This window comes from Trachurus trachurus (genome assembly GCF_905171665.1).
Source record: "Trachurus trachurus genome assembly, chromosome: 16".
Lineage (NCBI taxonomy): Eukaryota > Metazoa > Chordata > Actinopteri > Carangiformes > Carangidae > Trachurus > Trachurus trachurus.
The window spans coordinates 4,723,147-4,745,393 of NC_139902.1; the positions used below are offsets into that span (position 1 = coordinate 4,723,147).

At 40.6% G+C, this 22,247-nt stretch overlaps 1 protein-coding gene across 2 annotated transcripts in view; it reads left to right on the forward strand.

Moving 5' to 3' along the window:
- The window catches only part of dgkb (diacylglycerol kinase, beta), a gene marked incomplete at both ends in the record, with an annotated part of 102,972 nt that overhangs the window by 14,820 nt on the left and 65,905 nt on the right, over positions 1-22,247 (forward strand). For both annotated transcript variants that reach the window (XM_083989783.1, XM_083989784.1), the window contains 10 exons: positions 3,901-3,950; positions 7,537-7,611; positions 8,478-8,597; positions 11,286-11,403; positions 11,954-12,042; positions 12,380-12,496; positions 12,784-12,882; positions 13,472-13,573; positions 16,261-16,334; positions 17,018-17,092. In XM_083989783.1, the coding sequence (XP_083845909.1) occupies positions 3,901-3,950; positions 7,537-7,611; positions 8,478-8,597; positions 11,286-11,403; positions 11,954-12,042; positions 12,380-12,496; positions 12,784-12,882; positions 13,472-13,573; positions 16,261-16,334; positions 17,018-17,092 (919 nt within the window). The remainder of the gene's footprint in view (positions 1-3,900; positions 3,951-7,536; positions 7,612-8,477; positions 8,598-11,285; positions 11,404-11,953; positions 12,043-12,379; positions 12,497-12,783; positions 12,883-13,471; positions 13,574-16,260; positions 16,335-17,017; positions 17,093-22,247) is intronic.

Sequence of the window (22,247 nt, forward strand, 5' to 3'; positions counted from 1 at the left end):
ACGTTCAGTGGCAGCGTGACGGTAGGAAACCACGGAAACTCAGCGGAGACACCGGAGCTGTCGGCTCAGGTGGAGGTGGCGTCTGTGAAAAGTCACCGCGGTAACGCAGTGAGGAGGAATGGAGCGTTACACTGATGCTGCATTCACTGCAGTCGGGCAGACGGCCGTCGGTGACAAACCAGATGTCATTTTAGTCACAGAAGTCGAGAGAAAGCCGGTAAAACGTGGGTCAGGTAAACAATACCACATCGCCATGACAACATATTGTCACGTGTATTGTTTTGCCTCGTGCTGATGGATCACTTGTTTACATAGAGGCTTGTTTATGCCGTTACGTGCAGCGGCTGTCGTCTGTCTGCCGTCTGCCCAATTTCACGTGAATGCAGCATGAAAAATACGATTGAGTTGCTTGCGATATACAACCACAACGCTGGATGGGAGTAATTCTTACACAATATACCTTTAATTCTTGTGTAAATGTGCAGACAGTGAGTGAAGTCCTGATCCTGGATCAGTGTACAACCCCCCCCCCCCAAGTGTCACAGGTTGAGTTAAACCTCAGTGGGTGGAAACAGGTTTTCAGACTCATGATTTCTTGCCCTGCTGGGTCTGAGTAGCAAAGTTAGTCGACAGAAACCTCTAGAACAGTAGCTCAACTTAATTTGACGTGTCCTGATCTGCAGTGTTAACAATCCAACCAATCAGATGTAAGTATTTCCCTTGGCCCTGGTTATAGCATGCAACATCTGTTGTAGCTAACAAAATGTACCTTTTATATACTGTAGCCTATGAGGTGTGGCTAATGCTGATGTGACTGCTGAATATTCACAATGACCACCTTCATGTTAAACTTATAATCCGCTTTTATAGCTCCCCTATTTGTTCCTAAAGCCTTTGAATCTGCCGCTGTTGCCGCAAATGAATGAAACAGCCTGTGTGAAGAAGAAAAAAAAAAAAATCAAGTATTTTTCCAGGTGCTGAGCTGAAAAATGAAAAAAAAAAAAACCTGTGCCTGTGAATTACATCTCCCAAAGTCTCACAAAACTGTAAAAAAAAACGCTCCTGTCGAAATTTCCTCTTTGCCACAGAAAGAAAAGTTCTGGAGCACCAGAGGAATAAAAGCACGTATGAAAAATGAATCAGATCAATTAATTTTAGTAATTCATTGTCTCTGTTGACTCAAAGCAGATATCAGTGGAATGTTTTTGTTAATATAAGTCCTAAATAGTCCTATTTTCCGTCAGCAATCACTTACATGAAGTATTTCAGCCTAAACACGAGTCTCTCCGTCACTCTGCTCTGCTGTAACCCGAGGAGAAAATTTTCCTTGTGGGATACAAGTGTTATCCAATGAGGAGAGAGAACGGCATGAAGGGCTGTGTGTGCAGCCAAGGGATGCGCGTTTCTCTCTCCATTTCCTCATAAATGCTCATTGAAACAAAATTCTGTTAATGTGACATGATGTTATTACTGTAAATAAGCACAGATGGTACACAACGTACACGTCTTCGGGCTGATTTGAACTGTGGTATTAACATTTATTTGCATCCAAATATTTACTGGGCCTCTCTCTCTCTCTTTGTCTTTTTTTTCTTTTGTTGCTCTTTCCCTCTGGTGAAAATAATAATTGAAACCACATCTTACTTATTATCTTTTATGTGTTTTCCATTTGGAACCAAAACTCTTAATTCTATATCAAATGAAATCTACTTTCTTCTCTATTTCTACTCTGTTACTCGTTTTCTTTGGTGATAATCTTCATCGCAAATCTCATAAATCTTCTGCGATGGGATGTTTAACGCCTCGTGTTTGCAGTTTACTGACACATCTTCCCACATCTCTTAATTGCGTTTAGCGCATCATTTATTCACAAGGTTACACCGCTTAATTGACCATTGGAGTTTTTTTTTCTGTGTTGCTGTAATTCTCATCCAGCTGCTGAATTATTGAGCGGAGTTGCTCTCATTAAGTGCAGCAGAGATGACTAAATAATTCAGATGATGGGGCCTCTGTTTGTGTGTGGGAGCACACCATGGATTTAACTGTGGATGGTGTCTTCCTGCACCCTGCCTCTCTCTCCTCTGTCCACACTGACTCTGTTTCCGTAGCAGATGGCTCCATCTGCTGGCGTGTTTGAGAAGTGCTGAAAAGATTCAAGCACATCCTGTGTTAGTCAGAAACAAGCCAGTTGTGCACTGAAAAGACGGCCTGCACTAATGATGTTGTTCCAAATTCACTCAAACATTGATCTTAATCTGAAACAGAGAGAACAGCTGACAGAGGAGTCAAATACTGTGAATACTTTCTGTTATCTTGAATCTGGTTCAAGCTGCCTTCAAGAGAAGTCTTCAAACATAAGGTTTTGTAGAATTTATGAGAAATAAAATTCTTATAAATGATATGTAAAAACAAAAACAAAAAAAGACTCCTCTGACTTCATATATTCACTTAAAGCTTCCCTGAAGTAAAATCATCATTTGGGGATGATGTGGCAGTGTTTGATAATATTTCAACAAAGCTGTGGTGTTATGTGTTAGTTATTGGTGTTAAGTAAACTTTTTATTAATGATATTGATTACATAAGTTTGTAAAGCAACACAAAAAGTTAAAGGTTGTGAGACTGAGTAGAGCAAAGGAGTTAGGAAGAAACTGTTGAGAATAAAAGGAGAAATCCCATGAAAACAAGAGGAAACAGCTTAAACAGGGAAAGTTTACAATGCAACAAAATCTATAAAATCTAGCATTGATATTTGATCAACAGTTGATTAATTATGTATAGTCAGCTAAAGCGTTTGTTGCTTATTTGCAATTTAATTTAAGTTCAAAATTCTTAAACCAGATTTTGAGTACCTCTGGTCTTCACACTGCCTTTTTTTCTTTTTATAAATATGTTGTACTATTTAACCTTAATAATAACAATAATGTGTTCAACCAGCTGAATATAACACAACCCCAGTTCATTTTCAGTTTTAATTGTAGCAAGTAAAACCCATGGTGTTGAATGCAGGGAATTAACCAACACAAACTCTGCAGCAAAGCAAAGCACTGATTTTGACTGGAACAACTTTCAGATTTTGGCTCATTAAAATTCATAAACACATCAGATCAGTTCAGTTCAGTTCAGTTCAGTTCAGTACAACTTTATTCCTCCCTGTCAGAACAGGTCTGTACCCTGTGTGGGTTTGGAGTTTTTCGAAAGAGTTTTTCCTTCACAGAGACGTTGCTGTTGAGCTTATTTGTAGGTCAACAACAACTCTCATCATATTTTACACTTTATTGCCTCTCTGGTGCCTCTTTGGGTGACCGCAATCACCTCCTCGTATAGCACCACCAACCTCCATCCAACAGCAGACGCCTGCATCACTTCCCCCATCACTCCTTTGCCTGAAAAGGTCACAGTCTCTCAGGAAACTGGCAATTAGCTCCTCGTTAGTGGCCTGACGGACCGCCGTCTGACGTCAGCTCCTTATGATGTCAGCGGCCGCTCTCTGCTGCACCTCCACCGCGCTCTGGTGGAGGTGGAGGTGGAGGTCTAAGTATAGCCTTTAGTATGGAAATGATCTGCAGCCAGGTCATGCTGCTGCTGCTGCTGCTGCTGTCACGACTCTGTTGCGTTCAGATGCATACACAACGTCATGACGCCGGACAGCAGCTCCCACGTCATGGCTGCGATAGGCTGTTGCCTGTTTCCATGGTGACGCTTTGGTAATTGGAGGATGCTTAAAGTTGCGGCATTCATATGTGCACGACTACGATGGTGGAGGTTTGGCTTTGTGTCTGCAGGCGGTGAAGTGCACGGTGACATTCACACAGAGAAAAGGTCGAGGAGAGAGACAGAGAGAGAGAGAGAGAGAGAGAGATGCAGGGTGCTCACACTGTGTTTTGTTTTTGTCTCCACAGTTATGTTTCGTCTCTATGACACAGACGGAAACGGGTCTTTGGACAGCTCGGTAAATATTCCTCCTCACAAGTATTTCCACGGTCAATGTATCTGCTGATTACTCAGTTCATTGTTTGTATTACAAGATGACAGAAAACAGAGACAAAGTCAGACCAACATCCTCAAACCATAGGATATTTAGTTTGTTTGTCATGAGAGAGAGAGACTTTACTGTCCTTGCATATTTCTATGCATCGAAATATAAGTTTAGAATAAATAGAAATACTAAAGGCAATAAATAGAATACCAAAAACACTATGAACATTATAAACAAAGAGAAACAAAACCCTAGTTCATATTTCCATTTGGAAAGTATTAAAATGATGAATAAAGCACCAGAATTTCTGACTAGTTTCCACTTAATCAGTGAATGAACTCATTGTCTCAGCTGTGTGCCCATGATTTAAACACTGATTTGATTACATTGACTATTTCCATTGATGAGATGGGATAAGACTTAATTTTAAATTTCCTTAATGAGAGATAAATGGCAAAGGCATACAGGTAGAAAAAAGGAACATGAATAGAAAGAAAGAAAGAAAGAAAGAAAGAAAGAAAGAAAGAAAGAAAGAAAGAAAGAAAGAAAGAAAGAAAGAAAGAAAGAAAGAAAGAAAGGAAGAAAGGAAGAACCAAAGTATGTGTTTAGGGAGACAAGGAAAAACAGACTATATATAGACAATATATACATTTGAAAAAGAAATGGGATTGGGCTGAAATGAGCTTGTAAATGAGAAACAATATTGCACTGCACAATATTGTAATCATATTGTCAATCGACCTTATCAATAGTGGTGATGAAGAAACGTGACAGTGACATGAAAACAGTGCTACGTCATGTGAAGCTGTTACTTTACTAACTGTGGATCAGAGGGAATATTGCACTTCACATTAATTAGACAGTAGTTAGTATCAAGTAGAACATAAAATATTCAGTTACCCAATGCCAAATAATAGTACCCAAATATATTTTTAAAAATGTATAACTTTATATAAAAGAATACAATTGGCTCCACAATGACAACAATAACGCGTACTAGTAATTAGTTTCATATTTGTAAGCACTCTGCTGCTGCTCTACACCCACCTCTGTCTCTTTCAGTCAGAGCACTTAATGTGTGAATGATACAAAACATACAGTTCATATGGTTCATGTCCATGAATGGGTGACAGAGAGAAAAGACAGAATAAAAGAGGGCAACGCATGAAGAGGAAGAAGGTGGGGCATGGGCGTATTTATGAATGAAAGGGCACCAGTGTGGATGTGTATGTATAGAAAGTGCGTAGGAGGGAGTGGGGTGTTGGAATTAAAGGGTTGGGAGGCCGGGGACCGGGGTGGGGTGGGTGGAGGGGGTTCTGTAATGTATCCAGTTATTAGTCATCTCCCACCCAGTGCTGGCTGAGAGAGGCAGAGAGGACACACAGCAGCACTCTGATGCAGCTGACATATCACAAACATCACTATCACTACTCTACATGCACTTCTTCAGCATTTCTCATTGTATTTATTTGAACTGTATTGAACAAATACTAAGTTAATCCACCACTAAAGAAGGTTTATCATAGTGTTGATGTATTTTTCATTTGTCAACTCATGAAAACAGTTTGTTTATGGTGGATATGAGTGAGACAGACACATCAGCCATAACATTAAAACAGGTGACTGGTTTTTAATGTTGTTGATGCTGATATGTGTAGTTTTTTTTCTTTGACTTTTTTTTTAGTTGTACAATCATTCATACCACATTCATATATTTAAAGGTTCAGTTGGTAACAATTATTCAGTCATATTTGCTGGAACTGTCACTATATTCTGACTTAGGACAGAGGAGTTGGATTTTGTCCTAAATTACTCATTTAATGTCTGACCATCAGAGAGCAACATCAAATTCCTTGCATGTATGCCGTATACTTAGCCAACAAATCTGATTCTGATTGAACCATGTTAGGATGCAAAAATAACTAGAAACTACAGATAATAGTTTGAAATCAAATTGACCATGATTCAGAATGAACAGGCCAGAGATATTAAAGCAGCACAACTATAAAACCAGTCACCGGTGTTGATGTTAGTGCTGATGGGTGTACACCCTGCATGTGGTGTGAATGTACTGTAACTTATTTTGTAGGTTTGACTGCATATTTTTCAATAATGTAATTATTCCAATCTTTACTTCCCTCTGTTACTGTAGACAGAGCACTAGCAATGTGCAGTCTCCTGTTCATGTACAAATGCAGTTTTTTTCACACATACACAAACATCGCACACGCAAACGTGCAACTTACAGTACTGTAATCTGTTCCAAAATAAGGCACTGCTTTGAAAATATCACCCAATAAATCTATCTTAAAATGAAACGTTGACATAAAATAAAACACAGCTTTCATGATAGTGATTCTTTGGATAAACCATCTTCTAAATCTGAATCTCTTTGGTTCTCCACAGACTTCACAACTCTATACAGTAAGGTGACAGTACAGTGATTTGCTCAGGGATGAAATGTACCCAGAACAGTAAACACCAGTCCAGTGTTTGAACAGAATACTGTGATTGGTTATTTTTTTTCTCCAAAAATGATGATGATGACTGATAAAAGGTTTAATCACAGGGTTCTCAACTGGTCTCACTCTGGGACCCACATTCTCCCATGATCATTAAGTCGTGACTTTTGTAGGATTAAATCCAAGATAATTTATTTTTCAAAACTGAAAGTAAGTTATCTTTATCTTTATCGTTATCTTTTTTCGACATAAATACACATAGTTTCATGTGCAAAGTGCATTACAGAGCACATCAATAAGGAACTGAGGACTGTGACAGCTGCATGTACAAAAGTAACAGAAAATATAAAACTACAAAAAAAAATAGAAAAACCCACAACACGAGATGTTTCCGCATCACCAAACATCAACACGACGTGAACAATCAAATGACGGTTACCATGGCAACAGTGCTAGACTGCTGCATGTATCTGACGCATGCCAGTCAAAATCTTTTATATACAGTCTATGGTCAAAATACATTTTTTTCAAAATAAAAGTCCAACTTGCACGTCAAATTTTATTCATTTATTAATTTATTTATTGACCATGTAGAAAGTTTGTAATTGTTGTGGAGGCTTTTGCAGAGGTGATGAGAAGTGATGTTTCTGATGTGTAAACTGCATCAAAGTGATAGAAAAAACCTGTGATTCAGCGTGACCCCAGATTGTTTTAGAGGAAATTCAGGATATTTAGTCACTTTCTACTGTAGTATCTATAGTATCTCCCTGATACTGAGCATTAGAGATTCAGTCTGCCACTACATAATAATGTCTCCCCTCACCGCTCTCCTCTCTGCCCCCCCCCCACACCCAAAAAAAAGCAACCATTGTAATTAAACCATCAGCTCCGCAGCTCTTCCCACGCTGCTTTTGTTTTCCTCCGTACGACTCTTCTGTGCAGAAGAATGACATTCCCCAACCTGCTATTACTCGCTGTTTATCCGTCTATTCAGGCCAAAGCCAGTTAGTGACATGGACTTGTAAGGCTGCAATATACAGAAAGGTAAATACAGTATTTTCCTGCCTGTGTAATGACTGTCTGTGGTCTCGCCGCAGGAGCTGGAGCACATTATCTCCCAGATGATGCATGTTGCCGAGTACCTGGAGTGGGACGTGACCGAGCTGAAACCAGTAAGAACCACACATCTGATGGAATAAGAAAAGAAAAACTGTGATATTATGAATTTCAGATACTGTGAAATGGAACTTTAGATAGATTAGTTAGCAGACACTTCTTCAGCTTTCTGAGAGCTCAGTGAATCATTTTTAAACCAATATTTCGACCCACATCTCCTTTACAAGAAGGCTGGAAAAATGTTTAATGCTACAATTTTTACATGAAATGACAATTTTTGTTTTTCCTAGCAGGTTATTGACCTGAAAGTGACACAGGAAACAAATGAGGAATAAAAAGACGAGCATGATAAATTAAAAAGAGATAAATGAATGCAATTTTTGTTTAAAAAAGATGATAAATAAATTCATTGGCAATAAATAGGCAGAGCGATTATTTATTAGTTACTCATTTTCTTTTTATTTCTACCACATTTTTGTATTGATGCAGAAACAATACAATATTGTTAATTTACATTATCTACAGTATAAATCTTAAATCTTATAAAATCTTATAAATTTTGTCTTATACTTTCATTTAAATTTGGATTGATCACTCATGCGTATATTTTTGTTTATATCCTGTGTCATTTTTGGGCCTCCATGGTTGAAAATATTTATATTTTCATGGGATAACGACTTGTCTCACAATGATTGAAACTAAGTTCATTTTAGATTCAAAGTTCAAAACTAACTTTGCAAATACCTGGTGAGAAAACAGTCAATTTATGTTTTGTAATGTGGGAAATTGAACACCTACAGCTGCTTGAGAGTCAGACAAACTCCACCTGCAGATGATGATCATGTGATGTGATCAAAAGCTCCAGTAAAGAGACTCTGTGGGCCTCGTGGTGAGATCTCTTTTGATTTTGCTCCGTTTGCAGATCCTGCAGGAAATGATGCAGGAGATCGACTACGACCATGACGGCACCGTGTCACTGGAGGAGTGGATCCAGGGCGGCATGACAACCATCCCGCTGCTGGTGCTGCTGGGCCTGGAGACGGTGAGTGACCGGTGTCTCCTCAGTGGACTCACTAACTGACAAGACTGGCACAAACACTGCTGTGTCTTTGTCATCCATCTAATACCTGGGATCATTGTACACTCTCAGATTGTGTTATTAGTTGTACATGTGTCAGAATGTGGTGTCTGCAGGTGAGTGAAGCCATGAAACTACACACTTGAAGGAGTCTATAGCCATACTAGTACATCTCTGAGGCTATGAGGGAAATGCTATCACTAGCCAGCTAACAGGCTAATAGTGACAGTGTTAACATGCTGATTGTTAAGCAGGTAGCTACAGGTGCTGTCAGGTCAGCAGTCTGCCCCGTGATAGTGCAGCTACTGAAGGAAACCTTAGCAGGTGTTTGGAGTTAATTAGCTGATTGGAGTGTGACATCATTAGGTTACAATGGTAAACTTTTTCACTATATTCTAATTCTTGGGGTTTTCATTAAAGGTACTGTAAGCCATAATCATTGTAATTAAAAGAAATAGACATAAAATATTTCAGTCTGTGTGTAATGAATATATACAGTGTATATACAGTGTGTATATATATATACAGTATATATATATATATATATATATATATATATATATATATATATATATATATATATATATATGAGTTTCACTATTTGAATTGAACCAGTGAAATAAATGAACTTTTCCATTCTAATTTATTGAGATGCAGCTGTGTAATATCTACACTGTCTTAGTTTAAAGGGATACTTCACTAATTTTCTACTCACTGTCATGCCAAGGAAGGGTTTGGAGAACTTTTGGAGTTATCAAAACACTTTTGGAGTTCCAGGGGGCTGGCAACGGATTTCCATATACGTAATGGTTCAAAACAAAGAAAAACACGCACACTCCAAAAAACTTTCAGGAACAAACTGAAGAGGTGCACGGCCAAAAGTTGCACTTAAAGAAAAAGAAGAAAGGCCAGCAGAACTCGTGTCCTTCTCATTGTTTTTTATTGCAAACTGCGTTGGCACTTAACACACGACACGAGTGCTGCTGGCCTTTCTTCTTTTTCTTTTTCCATATAATGGTGGCAGATATAGTTCACTTTTGAATTGTCCAAAACACACACTATGAAACATGCAAATACCTCCATACTGCTCGTCCGTACTGACCCAAGTGTCCTGAAGCTGCAACATGAAAAAGTTGTTCGGAAAAAATGAATTTGATCTCTGTCTACTGCCTTGTTGTAGCAGTAGCTCCCAGTGGCTCTGTTGATGCTTGTGCACATGCGCGAGATTTGCTGCGTGATGTTCGTTCGTCGTTGTAAACCATTGGATGTATGATCACGGAAGAAAAACTTGCAGTATGGAGGTATCTGGATGTTTCATAGTGTGTGTTTTGAACGATTCAAAAGTGAGCCCTATCTGCCGCCATTATATGAAAATCCGTTGCCAGCCGGACCCCCCCTGGAACTCCAAAAGCGTTTTGTTTACTTAGAAAGTTCTCCAAACCCTTCCTTGGCATGACGGTGAGTAGAAAATTGGTGAATTATTGATTTTGGGTGAAGTATCCCTTTAATGTGTTATCATGTTGCATGCATTAGCTCTACTTGTTCAGACTCAGACTAGTTTCATTGTCATTCCACGTTGCATGATAGGAACGAAACACAGTTTCCCAGGTCTGGTGTGTTCCTACTAAAATAAGACAAAAAACCTGAAGGGAACATGTGTCAGTCAAAGCTTATGTAAAAAAGAAAAAAATTACATGAATAATGGTTCCACACTGTTTTCAGTCCACCAGCTAAAAAGCTGAGGGTGTTTTTTTTCTGGCATCCTTGCAACTTGTTTTATTATTACTTATTTATTCTATCAATTGCTTGAGGATGATGGCCCCAGTCAAGGTCACACTTTTTTCTCATAGAGCTTATCATACTGTAAGTTACTGTCAGCTACACTGAGAACTTGTATAATATTTTAAAGTTGTATAAAGAAGTTATTCTTTTGGCATTTTTACCTTTATTTTGAAAGGACATACTCAACCAGTGATGAGCCAAAACTCTGAGAATCCTGGCATTAATTATTGATTTACCATATTTAACCAATAATAACATAATATTGTAATATTTATTATGAAAATTGTATGTGTGAATGTGAGATGAGCTGTTGAGTTTTCCCTCTCTAGGCCACACTACTCTACTAAATAAGTGAATATACACTATTTGACAAACATCATCATTATTTCAACATTTTCTGCAGGTCATAAATGATCCCACATCTTAACACACTGCTCAGTGGTTTTCCTGGGGACATGAGGATCCCTGCTGCTGCTGCTGTGTAACTAACCCCAGAGCTCTGTCTGCAGTTCACAGTCTATCCACTAGATGGAACCGTTTGACCAGATTGAGAAGAAACCCCCTACTACGAGATGTCAATTTTTTATGAATGAATATTACAGCAAAGGGAGGACAGAGGGACCTGCTCTGTGTCTCTACAGCATGTGGACCAACAGGATGGACGTTTAGAAACATAAAAAGAAAAAGAAAAATGTTAATATTTAAAGAAAAATAAAATAAACCATGAGACAACCAATATGATAAATGACAAATAAATCAGATGATTAGCTCAGGATTCTCCCACCAGAATATAAAAGGATGCAATCAGTCAATCAGCTAATTAGTATTGATTCAAACAGTTAATCACCTGATCTCTTTCTGTCTCTGCAGAACGTGAAAGACGACGGGCAACATGTGTGGAGGCTGAAACACTTCAACAAGCCAGCCTACTGTAACCTGTGTCTCAACATGCTAATTGGACTGGGGAAGCAGGGACTCTGCTGCTCATGTGAGTCTTTCACTCTGGTATCAAGGGTTTCGACAGATGCATTGATTTGCGCAGACAGATACAGTAACACAGCACAGCATAGCGGGGCCGCGTCGTCTGTCTACACACAACCAGACGGATGTTAGCGTGTGATCAGATTCATATAAAAACAAGTCATATCTCATGTTTCACCTGAGCCTGAAATAAATATGTAATTAGCCGAATGTGAATGGAAAGGCCACTCCACGACACACACTCCATACAAGCCTTGGTTTAGTTTTTTGTTTTTTTTTGTATTTCTGAAAGTATAAACACTTCTCTTGTTTCAGCTCCAATTACCACTTTGTCTTTTCCCCATAAAGCAGCCACCTCTACACCTCGCACACAGAAGCTGCTTTTCACAAAAATATTGGCAACAAGCCGCCTTCAGTAGAGCTTTCACAAACACATTACGCAAACCCTTGTGTATGTCACTTATAACTGTATGAACAGTGTGTTTTTTCCCCTCCTCTACTCTGTGTTCCCTTTTTAAAATGCATCGTTTTTTGTTTTTTTTTCTTTCCTGCTCCAGTCTGCAAGTACACAGTCCACGAGCGCTGCGTGGCTCGCGCTCCGCTGTCTTGCATCAAAACCTATGTCAAGTCCAAGAAAAACACAGAGGTGCGTCCAATTGAAGTGTTTACCAGCCGGCACGCCTGGATCAGCGATGCTCCATGGAGCTTAGGATGAGGGCTTCTCTTCCTCTAATGGAATTAAAACAACTCAATCTGCCACTAAGCATTGCTAATCACCAGGATAAGCCTGGTTTAAAGACACAGATACCCAGATACCTCTCTTCTTTCTCCTTCCTTTCTTTAAATTGTGCTTGTTTTCTTTCCCTCTTGCTTTCTTTAATTGTTGTGTCACTTGTGCCTTTGTATGTAGCTTGTTTTTCTGCACCATGTTTCTTTTCTCACTTCTCTCCCTCCCTGTATGCCGTCTCTGCCTCTCTCCGCAGGTAATGCATCATTTCTGGGTGGAAGGCAACTGCCCCACCAAGTGTGACAAGTGTCACAAAACCATTAAGTGTTACCAGGGCCTGACTGGGCTCCACTGTGTGTGGTGTCAAATCACGGTAAGCCGCCACCCGAGGAGAGGCAGCCACCTCCTCATTATATTCCCACTGCTTCTTCTTCTTTAGGGTTTCGTTTTTGCACCTCTGATACCTCACAAGTCATCCCACCAATTTACACCCAGCAAACAAATGTCTGTGGTTGCAAGTTAATAGAAAATAAAAACAGGCAGTGGCACGTGTAATGCAAAGAAAATCCGGAGCGTATAGGTGAAAATGTTGACTTTAACATGTCCTGTTATTGACGCTGAAGTTATGTGGCTGTTAATAACGGCTGCCACCTCCTCCAGCTCCATAACAAGTGTGCCTCCCACGTGAAACCCGAGTGTGACTGCGGACCCCTGAAGGATCACATCCTGCCCCCCAACTCAATCTGCCCCGTTGTTCTGGTAATCTTTTTCAACTTCTGTGGTGAAAGTTGGTCAGACATGGACAAAAGGGATTTTAGAGACACTGAGGTCACAAGTCAAAGTCCAAACGTCCACTGAGGGAGAACGTTTTTGGATCCTTTTTTAATTTCATTTATTCTGCATTTGTCTTGTCCTGCAAATTCTATGCAAACCAATCAGTTCTTCAAAAAAATCTAAATCTAAAAGCTCAAAACTTTCCCTGTAAATTGGACCATCATATATGGATCAGTGAATTACTGGTAAATTACAGTCCAAATAAATGTATTTTCCAGCATGAGGTGTAGTTCTCCTTGTGCTGTCAGGAAACAAATCCTGTTGGAGAGTTCTGAATTCATTTAAAAAAAGCTCAGAGTTGTGGTTGCAACAATAAATGCACTACAAACAACAGAACATGCCCAATTAAGATGCTTATTGGCAACTTGTATGGTTATAAAATAAAGTAAAAGATAGATTTAAATTAATTTTCTTAAATTAGTAACATTTTCTTTATAGTGAAAATCTCCTTTTCAGAATGAAACATCATTAATGTATGATCTAACGACATCATTGTTTGACCTTTGACCCCCAGGAAAGACAGTCAACACTGAGGAAAGACTCCCGGTCCAGCCAGTCGGGCCGAGGGAAGATGCAGAGAGCCAACTCCGTCACCGTGGACGGCCAAGGACTGCAGGTAGAATCACTGTCTGGAACCAGCTGTAGTTTCCCCACAGTGGAGATACTATACAGTGCTGGCTTGTCTATTGCAGTCTGTCTGATTGATCTATTTGTTCCATCTAAATGTTTTTATTCAGTGAACTCACTGTATCTGAAATGTTTCAGTAATTGAAGCTTATTTTGATGTCAGATAACCAGGTGGTTAAGTCTTTCCAAGATCACAAGCCAAGTGTAATTAACAAATAGCAGAAGCTGCAGTTGTTGTTTTTCTGATAAAGGTAAAATGTGCCACAACATCGGTGTGCATTGTCAGCACCATAAGTGTTGTGTTGTTACGGAGACGCCCAGGACAACAACAAATCAGACTGTCAAGATGTGAAGTGACAAAGTGGTACAAGACTCGACAAAAATCACAACGTCAATTAAATCTTCTAGACAAAAGAGTAAAAATGACCGTTCACACTGAAATCTCTGTCACAGTATCTGCTCATATAACTGCAACATGACGTCTTCTGTGAATCGTGCAGCCGTTGTTCTTCATTTGTGCATTTGCTTAAAAAGCACCGTTATTAAAAAAAAATAGGCTCACAACTTCAACATGAAGCCAAATAAATAAGAAACTTTATTTTCTTTTAAAGCCTGAAACAGAAGATACAATCACTTAGAGTAATACAATACTGAAAAATAAAACAAAATGTAGAATATTAGGAGTAAAAATCAAAGATTCTAAAACGCCAGGGAGCGACTCAGCTGATGTGACACTGAAGAGCAGAGACATGATCTCCCTCCGTCACAAAGCTGGGTGCAAGGAATTAAGAGCAATTAACTCAATTTTATAATTTAATATTGAAATCTAAAACTAATAAAAATTAAATGCAATTCAATCAGGAAAAGAAATCCAGTGTCTGTGCAGCAGCTGCAGATGAATATCCAGGCATCAAACCTGTGTTCATGGCCCAGTGTCATGGTTTGAACTGAGCCTCCTCAGTGGGTGTTGGAGGGTTGGGGGGGGGGCATGATGGGAGTCTGCAGGCCCTGCTGCTAATCAGTATCACAGAGCAGAGCCCAGTCCGGCCTGATCCTCTCTAATATCTGTCAGCCCAGGACGCCGGCGATGGAAACCCGCCGCCGTCCGCCGCGACTGCTCGTCTGCGCGTGGCTGCGAGAGAAATATGATGAATCATATCCCAGGCACATCCATCTCTGCCTCTTGCTGGCTAACCAGCGTAATAATCAAGATTATTATTTATAATTACAGGAAGTAATGGATCACTCCGGACTGGACAGGGAGCTCATTAATTCACCCTCGGCCTGCTGGGATAGCAGACAGGGGGAGTTAAGCGCTTCATCTGTGTCAGGGTGAGCACGGGGCGAGTTGTTGCAGACTAACTGCAGGAAGGGCAATTCAGACCGGGGGCTGCTGCATCGCTGTGTTTATGTGGCGTGTGTGTGTGTGTGTGTGTGTGTGTGAGAGCTCGGCCTCCGGCACCACAGCTTCACCGCCGTCCGTCCACAGCTTCACCGCCGCTTCTCTCCTGCCTCACGTCACACCAGACAAACTGAAGCGCCAGTTAGGAAAGAGACGGATAATGATTAGGACTAAATTATGAATCATGAGTGATCAGGTTGAGAGTATTGATTGGCTCTGAGATAGATGGACTGCTTTACTGTACTGCATGTACTGTACTATCATCTATACCATCACACACTCCATAAAAACCTTTATATCGACTAAATTATGGCTGAAAACTAGATTTTATTATTCATTAATTTGTGTTATATTCTGAAGTTTTTTGTATTATTGTCAATGAATCTCATGGAGACACCAAAACCAACAATTTATGTAAAAGCAATAAGGAGCATCATCTCTGTATTCATCTGCTACTGAAAATAGATGCTGCAAATGCACTGTTTACTCCTATTTTAGTAACATTTGATAAACAACTGCTGTTGTTTGAGGAAATTACGCCTCAGCCTTTTTTAAAGTGAAACTTCACATTTGTCTCTTGGTTTGTGTCTTCAATAAGAATGAGTGGGACACAGACAGGGTGGGAAAGAGGCAAAGTTGACCCTGTTTTTTCCTGTTTTTCCATGGGAATAAGTCAAATCTACATTCCTGTGCATGATCTTCTTTGCAACTTGTTCAGGTGCAGATTTTCAAGGTGTGCCAGGGCTGAAATGCCAGGCTAAGCTAACTGTAGCTTCTAGGATTAGTTTTTTATGAAGTGTTTCCAAACCTCTGTGGCTGTGTCAGTCGGGTTGTGACCTCTCTGCTGTCGATGAAACATCCGCTTGTTTTCAGCTCGACCCACATTTCAGGTTCAATCGATGGCGGTGACGTGGTGTGACTAGGCAGCGAGCAGACGCACTGGTCCTTTTTATTCTCAATTGATTGTTTGTTTATTTTACCATCTAATAGTGCAGCTGTGTAATATTTATCGAGATCGGCTTAAAGTTAATGTGGGTTAAACATCCGTTAATTATCAGAAGCTTGAGGTCGGTCTCAGAGGAACGGTGAGCGCTCACCTCGGCTTAGCCAGGTAACAGGAAAGACTTCCAGTGTGAAGCAGCATCAGATGACTGGCACCGGCTTGTCAGCGCTGTACGTCTACCGTCTGAGGGATATGGCTTGAAAGTGAATTCCTGTGAAGCATCCTGCGGTCTCCCGACACCAACGGTTTGTTTTGACATCTTCCCATTCAGATCACAACAATAGAGGGCACTCATCCTCTGCTAGTGTTTGTCAATCCGAAGAGCGGGGGGAAGCAGGGCGAGAGGTAAGCACACAATCTGTCTCAACACGCTACAAGAGGCACCGTGAAGCCCCCGCGCCTCAGACACAGAGGGGGAGTAGGGGTGTGGGGGTGGTGGGGGGCAGCACGGCCCGGCCTCTGGCTGCCAAGCGCTTTAGGCTTACTTAGTCAAATAAAAACACAATAACATTTACCTAACGCGCCGGCCGCCTCTGCCACCAGCTCATACACCCCCCCCCCCCCCCCCCCCCCCCCCCCCCTCCCCTCCCCTCAGACACCCTCCTCACTGTCACATCTCTGCCTGGTCCCCCTTCTTTAACCCAGGGCTAATTGGGTTATTACTGAAACATATTCATTCACTCCTTATTACGCCCCGGCCCTCATTTGTTTAAATTATGAGATCAAAATATGACTTCAGCCAGTTGATATAATGAAATTGAAATTAAAATGAATTAGTCTTTCTAATGGTTTTCTCCTCTAGGGGACTTTGGGTATGTCCCACCCCCCCCCCCCCCCACCCCCCCCCTGCTGCCCTGTCCACTGCGCCGTCACACTCTCTGATTGGACACCCATCGGCGTTTTTAAGGGCGAAAACCTAACAGCGAATCCACGCCCTCCTCCGGCCCCAAATGTGTCAAGTCTGAGTCAGGTGTTTGTGTTGACGAGGTTTTCTGACGTGTGCTTTGTTTGCTTCTTCACATCTGCAGGATTTTCAGGAAGTTCCAGTATCTTCTGAACCCGAGACAAGTGTACAACCTGGCCAAGAACGGGCCCATGCCAGGGTATGTAGGTCTCCTTCCTGAAACATGATCCCAATGTGTTGCTGAGCTGGGCCTGTGTTTACCAAACCTCAGGTTAAAAGCTGTTTATCAAACCTATTTCAATTTTAATACACTCTTGAATTCACGAGAGACAGTTAGACAGAAGTGAGCGATCATCGAAAATCCACTGGTCATGAAGGAGCTGAAGCAGTGTCACTCAGAATGACTTTATTGATCCATTTAACAACATCAGTAAAGCCTGCAGTCGCTTTCTGTTTAGTTTTCTGACCAACTAGACTAAAGTTTCTATTTCAGACATTTTCTTCGTGTTTCATCCAGAATTATGTTCATTTATGTCACTTGAAACGTCAGTGATTTCACATAAATACAAGTGGGAAATCAACGTGACATGAAAGAGAAAAGTTTGTAATTTTATTTTTAGAACAATGAACAATATGGCAGATCCATGGTAAGTTCTCTATCTGATTAGTCATGTGATCATTGTGATGCTGTCAGTTGCCTGATAAACGTCTTTTGTGGCTGTTTAGAGCTTTCTCAAATGTAATTCTTAGAGGGTTGATAAACGTGGGCCCTGATGTGCATTCACTTTTTTAATACTCATGTAATACATCACAAGTAAGTAACACCAGTCACCTGAAAAAAACTTAAATGTTTAGAAGATTTCTTCAGAGCAGAATGAAAAGTAAGTTTTTCTTTTAGCATGAGGCTGCAAATGAACATAAAAGGCAGTGGATGATGATAATCTCTGAAACAGCTACATTTACAATGGCTTATGTTTAGGGTTGAGTAAGAATAGACCAAGATTTTTACCTTCAAAATTGCTGCCAGTCTTCAGCCCTTATCTTCTGTGATCATGTCTAATTACAGCTGCCTAATGATAAATGAGAGCAAATGAAAAGATAAATCTTTTCAATACAGCTCTTTACAGAGACATGCTGTACACAAGTTTTAGTCAGTTTTGTCTGTAGAAGAAATGTCAATTACAACATTTTAGTATCTTAAAACACTGAAGATAGTGAAAAAATTAACCACAAAACAGTTTTATACAGTTCCACCGCTCTCTTTTTTAAAGGTTATCTACAACTTTTTCATCAAAACGATAGCCTACATTTTTCAAAAATAATACATTCACAGAACGTCTAGAGGGGCGCAGAATAAAAGTATTAATTTTACTGAATTTGTTTTTTGTAGTATATAAATAATTGTTTTATAAATTTTGACGGGTCCAAAATATATATTTACATCTGGTTACGTTGGCAACATCGGCATGAAATGATCTCTGCGCATAGTCTCTGCGCCAGCAGCATTAGTATGTTGATAAGGCAGAGCTCAGGGACCAGATCGTGATAGCTCTGTGGAGAAAATGGCATGGTGCTAATGCTAATTAACGGTCAGCCGGTACTACTGTAATGTTTCTGGTGCAGGAGTGATGCTGCAGGTTTGTCTGCAGGTGAGTTAGTGTGAAATGATTCAGATATATTTTGAGTTGGCTGTCAACACCAGAGCTGCTACTTGTTAAATACGGTTAGCGTTAGCTTAGCTTAGCTTTAGCTACTAGCCACTCCAGCGTACCAGGCAACAAGTAGGCTACAGTTGAAGGTTGGAGTGAGAGCTGGCAAGTGTGAGTGCGACACCTACTGGCCGGGAAGAATTAAACTGAGCTTAAAGGTAGCTAACACCTTTAAAGCAGAAGTAAGCAACGGTCGTTTTGGCTAACTTTTTGTCAGCCGATGGAGTTAGCAGGCCCCGCCCTCGTCCCTACGTCACCACATTCACGCGCATCCCTTGGCTGCACCACAGAAAGGACCGCCCCTTTATGCTGTTCTCTCTCCTCATTGGATAAAGGTTGTAGGATACAAGGAAAGTTTTCTCCTCGGCTTACAGCAGAGCAGAGTGACTGACAGACCCGTGTTTCAGACCAAACACTCTATATAAGTGATTGCTGTCGGAAGATATAACTATTTAAGACTTATATTAACACAAACATTCCGCTTACTTCTGCTTCAAGTTTATATGTCAAGATGAAAAATCCTCTGACTTTGATTTAATGTATGCACAATAAGTTCTGCTGACAACAAGTGGCCTTTAAACTTGATGTCAGTCATTTTGATAATTAATTAACATTAATTGTTGTCAACATGAAGACAGAAAAACAAGGGAAGACAAAGTCCCAGCTCATTCTTCTCTTTTTTAATAAAGGCCTGTGTTTACCAACATGCTGCTGTTTGGTGTTGTGGCTCTGCTGTAATAACCAGCATCACATGCAGGAGAGGCCTGTAGCATTAGAGCCTCCACTCAGCTCCCTCACGCAGCACAGACACAAATGAGGTGAGCTCCCTCATAACCAGCCCTGGAGACGACCGCCTCATGCTGCAGCCCGGCAGCAGCGGCGGCGGCTCCATATGCATAAAGTCTGTATGTGAACGGAGACACAGAGGGGTGACTCTCTCCGCCATAGCACGTGTGATCGCGCATACAGACGAGCAGCTCACGGCGGCTGTAGGCCGCGGGCGGCGGGGGCCGGCGTCAGGTTTCCTATGGTTCACATCTGTGATTAAGAAAATGAATGGATCATTTACATGCATCAGGCTCCTTCACTTTGCCGGTTTGCGTCCAGCGGCGCTTAAATGACACAGGAATGCCTCGGCGCCGTGCTGCCACCTTGTTTGGCTCTGATTAGATCTGAAAACAGAATCTGTGTGCCTTTATAAAAAATAAATACACGGCGGCACACGCAGGATGCAAAATAAAATAAAAAATAAAAAAACCTCCACCAGGTTTGGAGTGCGAGGAGCTGGCACAGCCTTCATGTCACACACTGTGCACACGCAGCTCCCAAGTTTTTTGGGAGGATGACCTTGTTGTGTTGTGTTTTTCTCCTCCCCTGTTCCTTCCACCGCTGCACGTGGCCTGAAGCATCACCTGCCCCCCCACCCACCACCACCACCAGCCCCTTGTCTGGAGCCAAACCCAGAGCTTCTCCTCGGAGCTGAGAACATTCCAGATGACCTCTCCCCGCTGTAACCTCGTTAATATTTTGTCAAGTGTACACACTGCAGCGCACATTAGCGAGGTGAACGGTCACCGTCGGACACTGCTCGGCCTGCCTCGGCCTTGCAGTGTCAATTAGCCGGCCCCGCTAATGCGATTACGGCAAATGAAGTGTTTGTTTCTTGGTATTTAAATATCCCCAAAGTTGCCTTTCATGTTCGCGGCTGTCTGTTTTGCGTCTAATGCGGTTTGCGGTCCCAGTTGGAGAGTAATTGAGCGAATCATTTAGCCGCCATGCGAGGCCCGGAGGCCGGCTCATTCAGTTAGGGCTTTGTTATTGTGAAGGAACGGAAGAAGTCGGACTGAACATTGCCTGTCATGATCCGATTAACCCTCCAACAGGCAGGCTAGCTCACTGAATGAATAATTGTCAATGCCACATGTGTTACTTTGCGGGGTTGGAGGGGGTTTGCAGTGGTGTTGTGTGTTGCGTTGTGTCAGCAGCATCAAAAATACGCTGCTTTATGTGGTCACTTAGCAACACTTCTCTTGTTGTTCAGACAACCAGAGATATTTGAAAGTAACATCATCATCATGTTGTTAATATTCTTTTTATTGCAATGTGCACATTGGATAGAATACATGTTACTAACAAAGAAATCACAGCTTTACAAGTTTTTTGACAAAGATAAAGTAAAAAGTAAAAAATATGAAAAGAAAAATAAAACACGGCAGCAACATCGAACATTTAAATAAATTGAAAATAACAATTTGACAGATTTCTACGCCGACAGCAGCAAGAACTAAAAAAGAAGTTGTGTATCTGACAACAGATGAAATGAATAACATATGACAGGAAATAGGAACTACTTACAGCCAGTATCATCATAGAGTCGTCTTAGGAAGTGGTTCATATTGTAGCCTAACACTGACCTCTCTCAAGTCCTATTATTGGTATTTTAAAACCAGCTCCCATACTTTATCAAAAGTTGCTCGTCCACTCACATTTTAAAAATCTGACATGCTTAGATGATTTCTTCAGAAGAGAATGGAAATAATGTTTTTCTACCATGAGGGCTTTTAGCATGAGGCGGCAAAATGAACCTAAAATGCAGCTTCATTTATAATGGCTTATGTTTAGGGGTTGAGTAAGAATAGACAAAAATTCAACCTTCAAAATTACTGCCAGTCTTTTGCCTCATGTTCTGTGGGGGGTTGCAGGGGGTTGTGGGTAATTTATCCATTTGTTCAGGAACAGTAATAACACAGCCATGTGTTTATAAAACACATTAAATATTTCCATGTTTGATGCTTTATTTGCATTTCTGGTCGCTGGTTTGATTCCCACTCCTCCAGTCTGCCTGTTGAAGTGTCATGCAACTGAACCTACATCACTCCTGATAGATGCTGCTTCACTGTACGAGTGTGTGCATGTGGCAAATATTGTAAAGCTCTAATTGCACTAACCATTTATCAGAAGAAAAAAATCTCGATTTTCCTCTGGCAGTTTGATTTATAAGGGGGAAAAAACATCAACAAAAATTACATTTTCTCAAACTCTTTATTTTTTATGCAGTTTTCATTGACAGATGTGTAAATATACTCCACACCTACCTCAGTCCTTCATCGTCCTATACACACACACAACACAGACAAACAGACAAAAAACAAAACAAGGACACCAAAAATAAATACATGAACAGTGACAAGTTAGATGTACTCATGAATCATGTTTCTCCAGTTGAGTATATACAGTATAATAGATAGCAGAGGTCATGGAATAAATAACCCTGATTAAACTTTTCAAGTGTTTTTTCTAAAGGAGATATACTGTATGACCCAGAAACATTCATTATAGAAATTACTTGGCAAAATATGTTACGATGATCAACAGTCAGCATTTCTTTATGTCTAATATCGTTTAATAGATAAACACATGGAGATTAGTGAAATTCTAGTTTTAAAACTGACTTTGTGAATAAATGAATCATGTTCCAGAAACTATATTTGATTTATCACATTGCCAGAACATGTACATCAGTGTTCCTTCTTTGGTTTTGCATCTTGGGCAGTTTTGTGAGTTTGCATTTTCAAACTGTTCTCGAGTTGATTTCTGCTACAACAGAGAGTAGAGTGGGACTCAGCATTAAAAATAATCTGGATA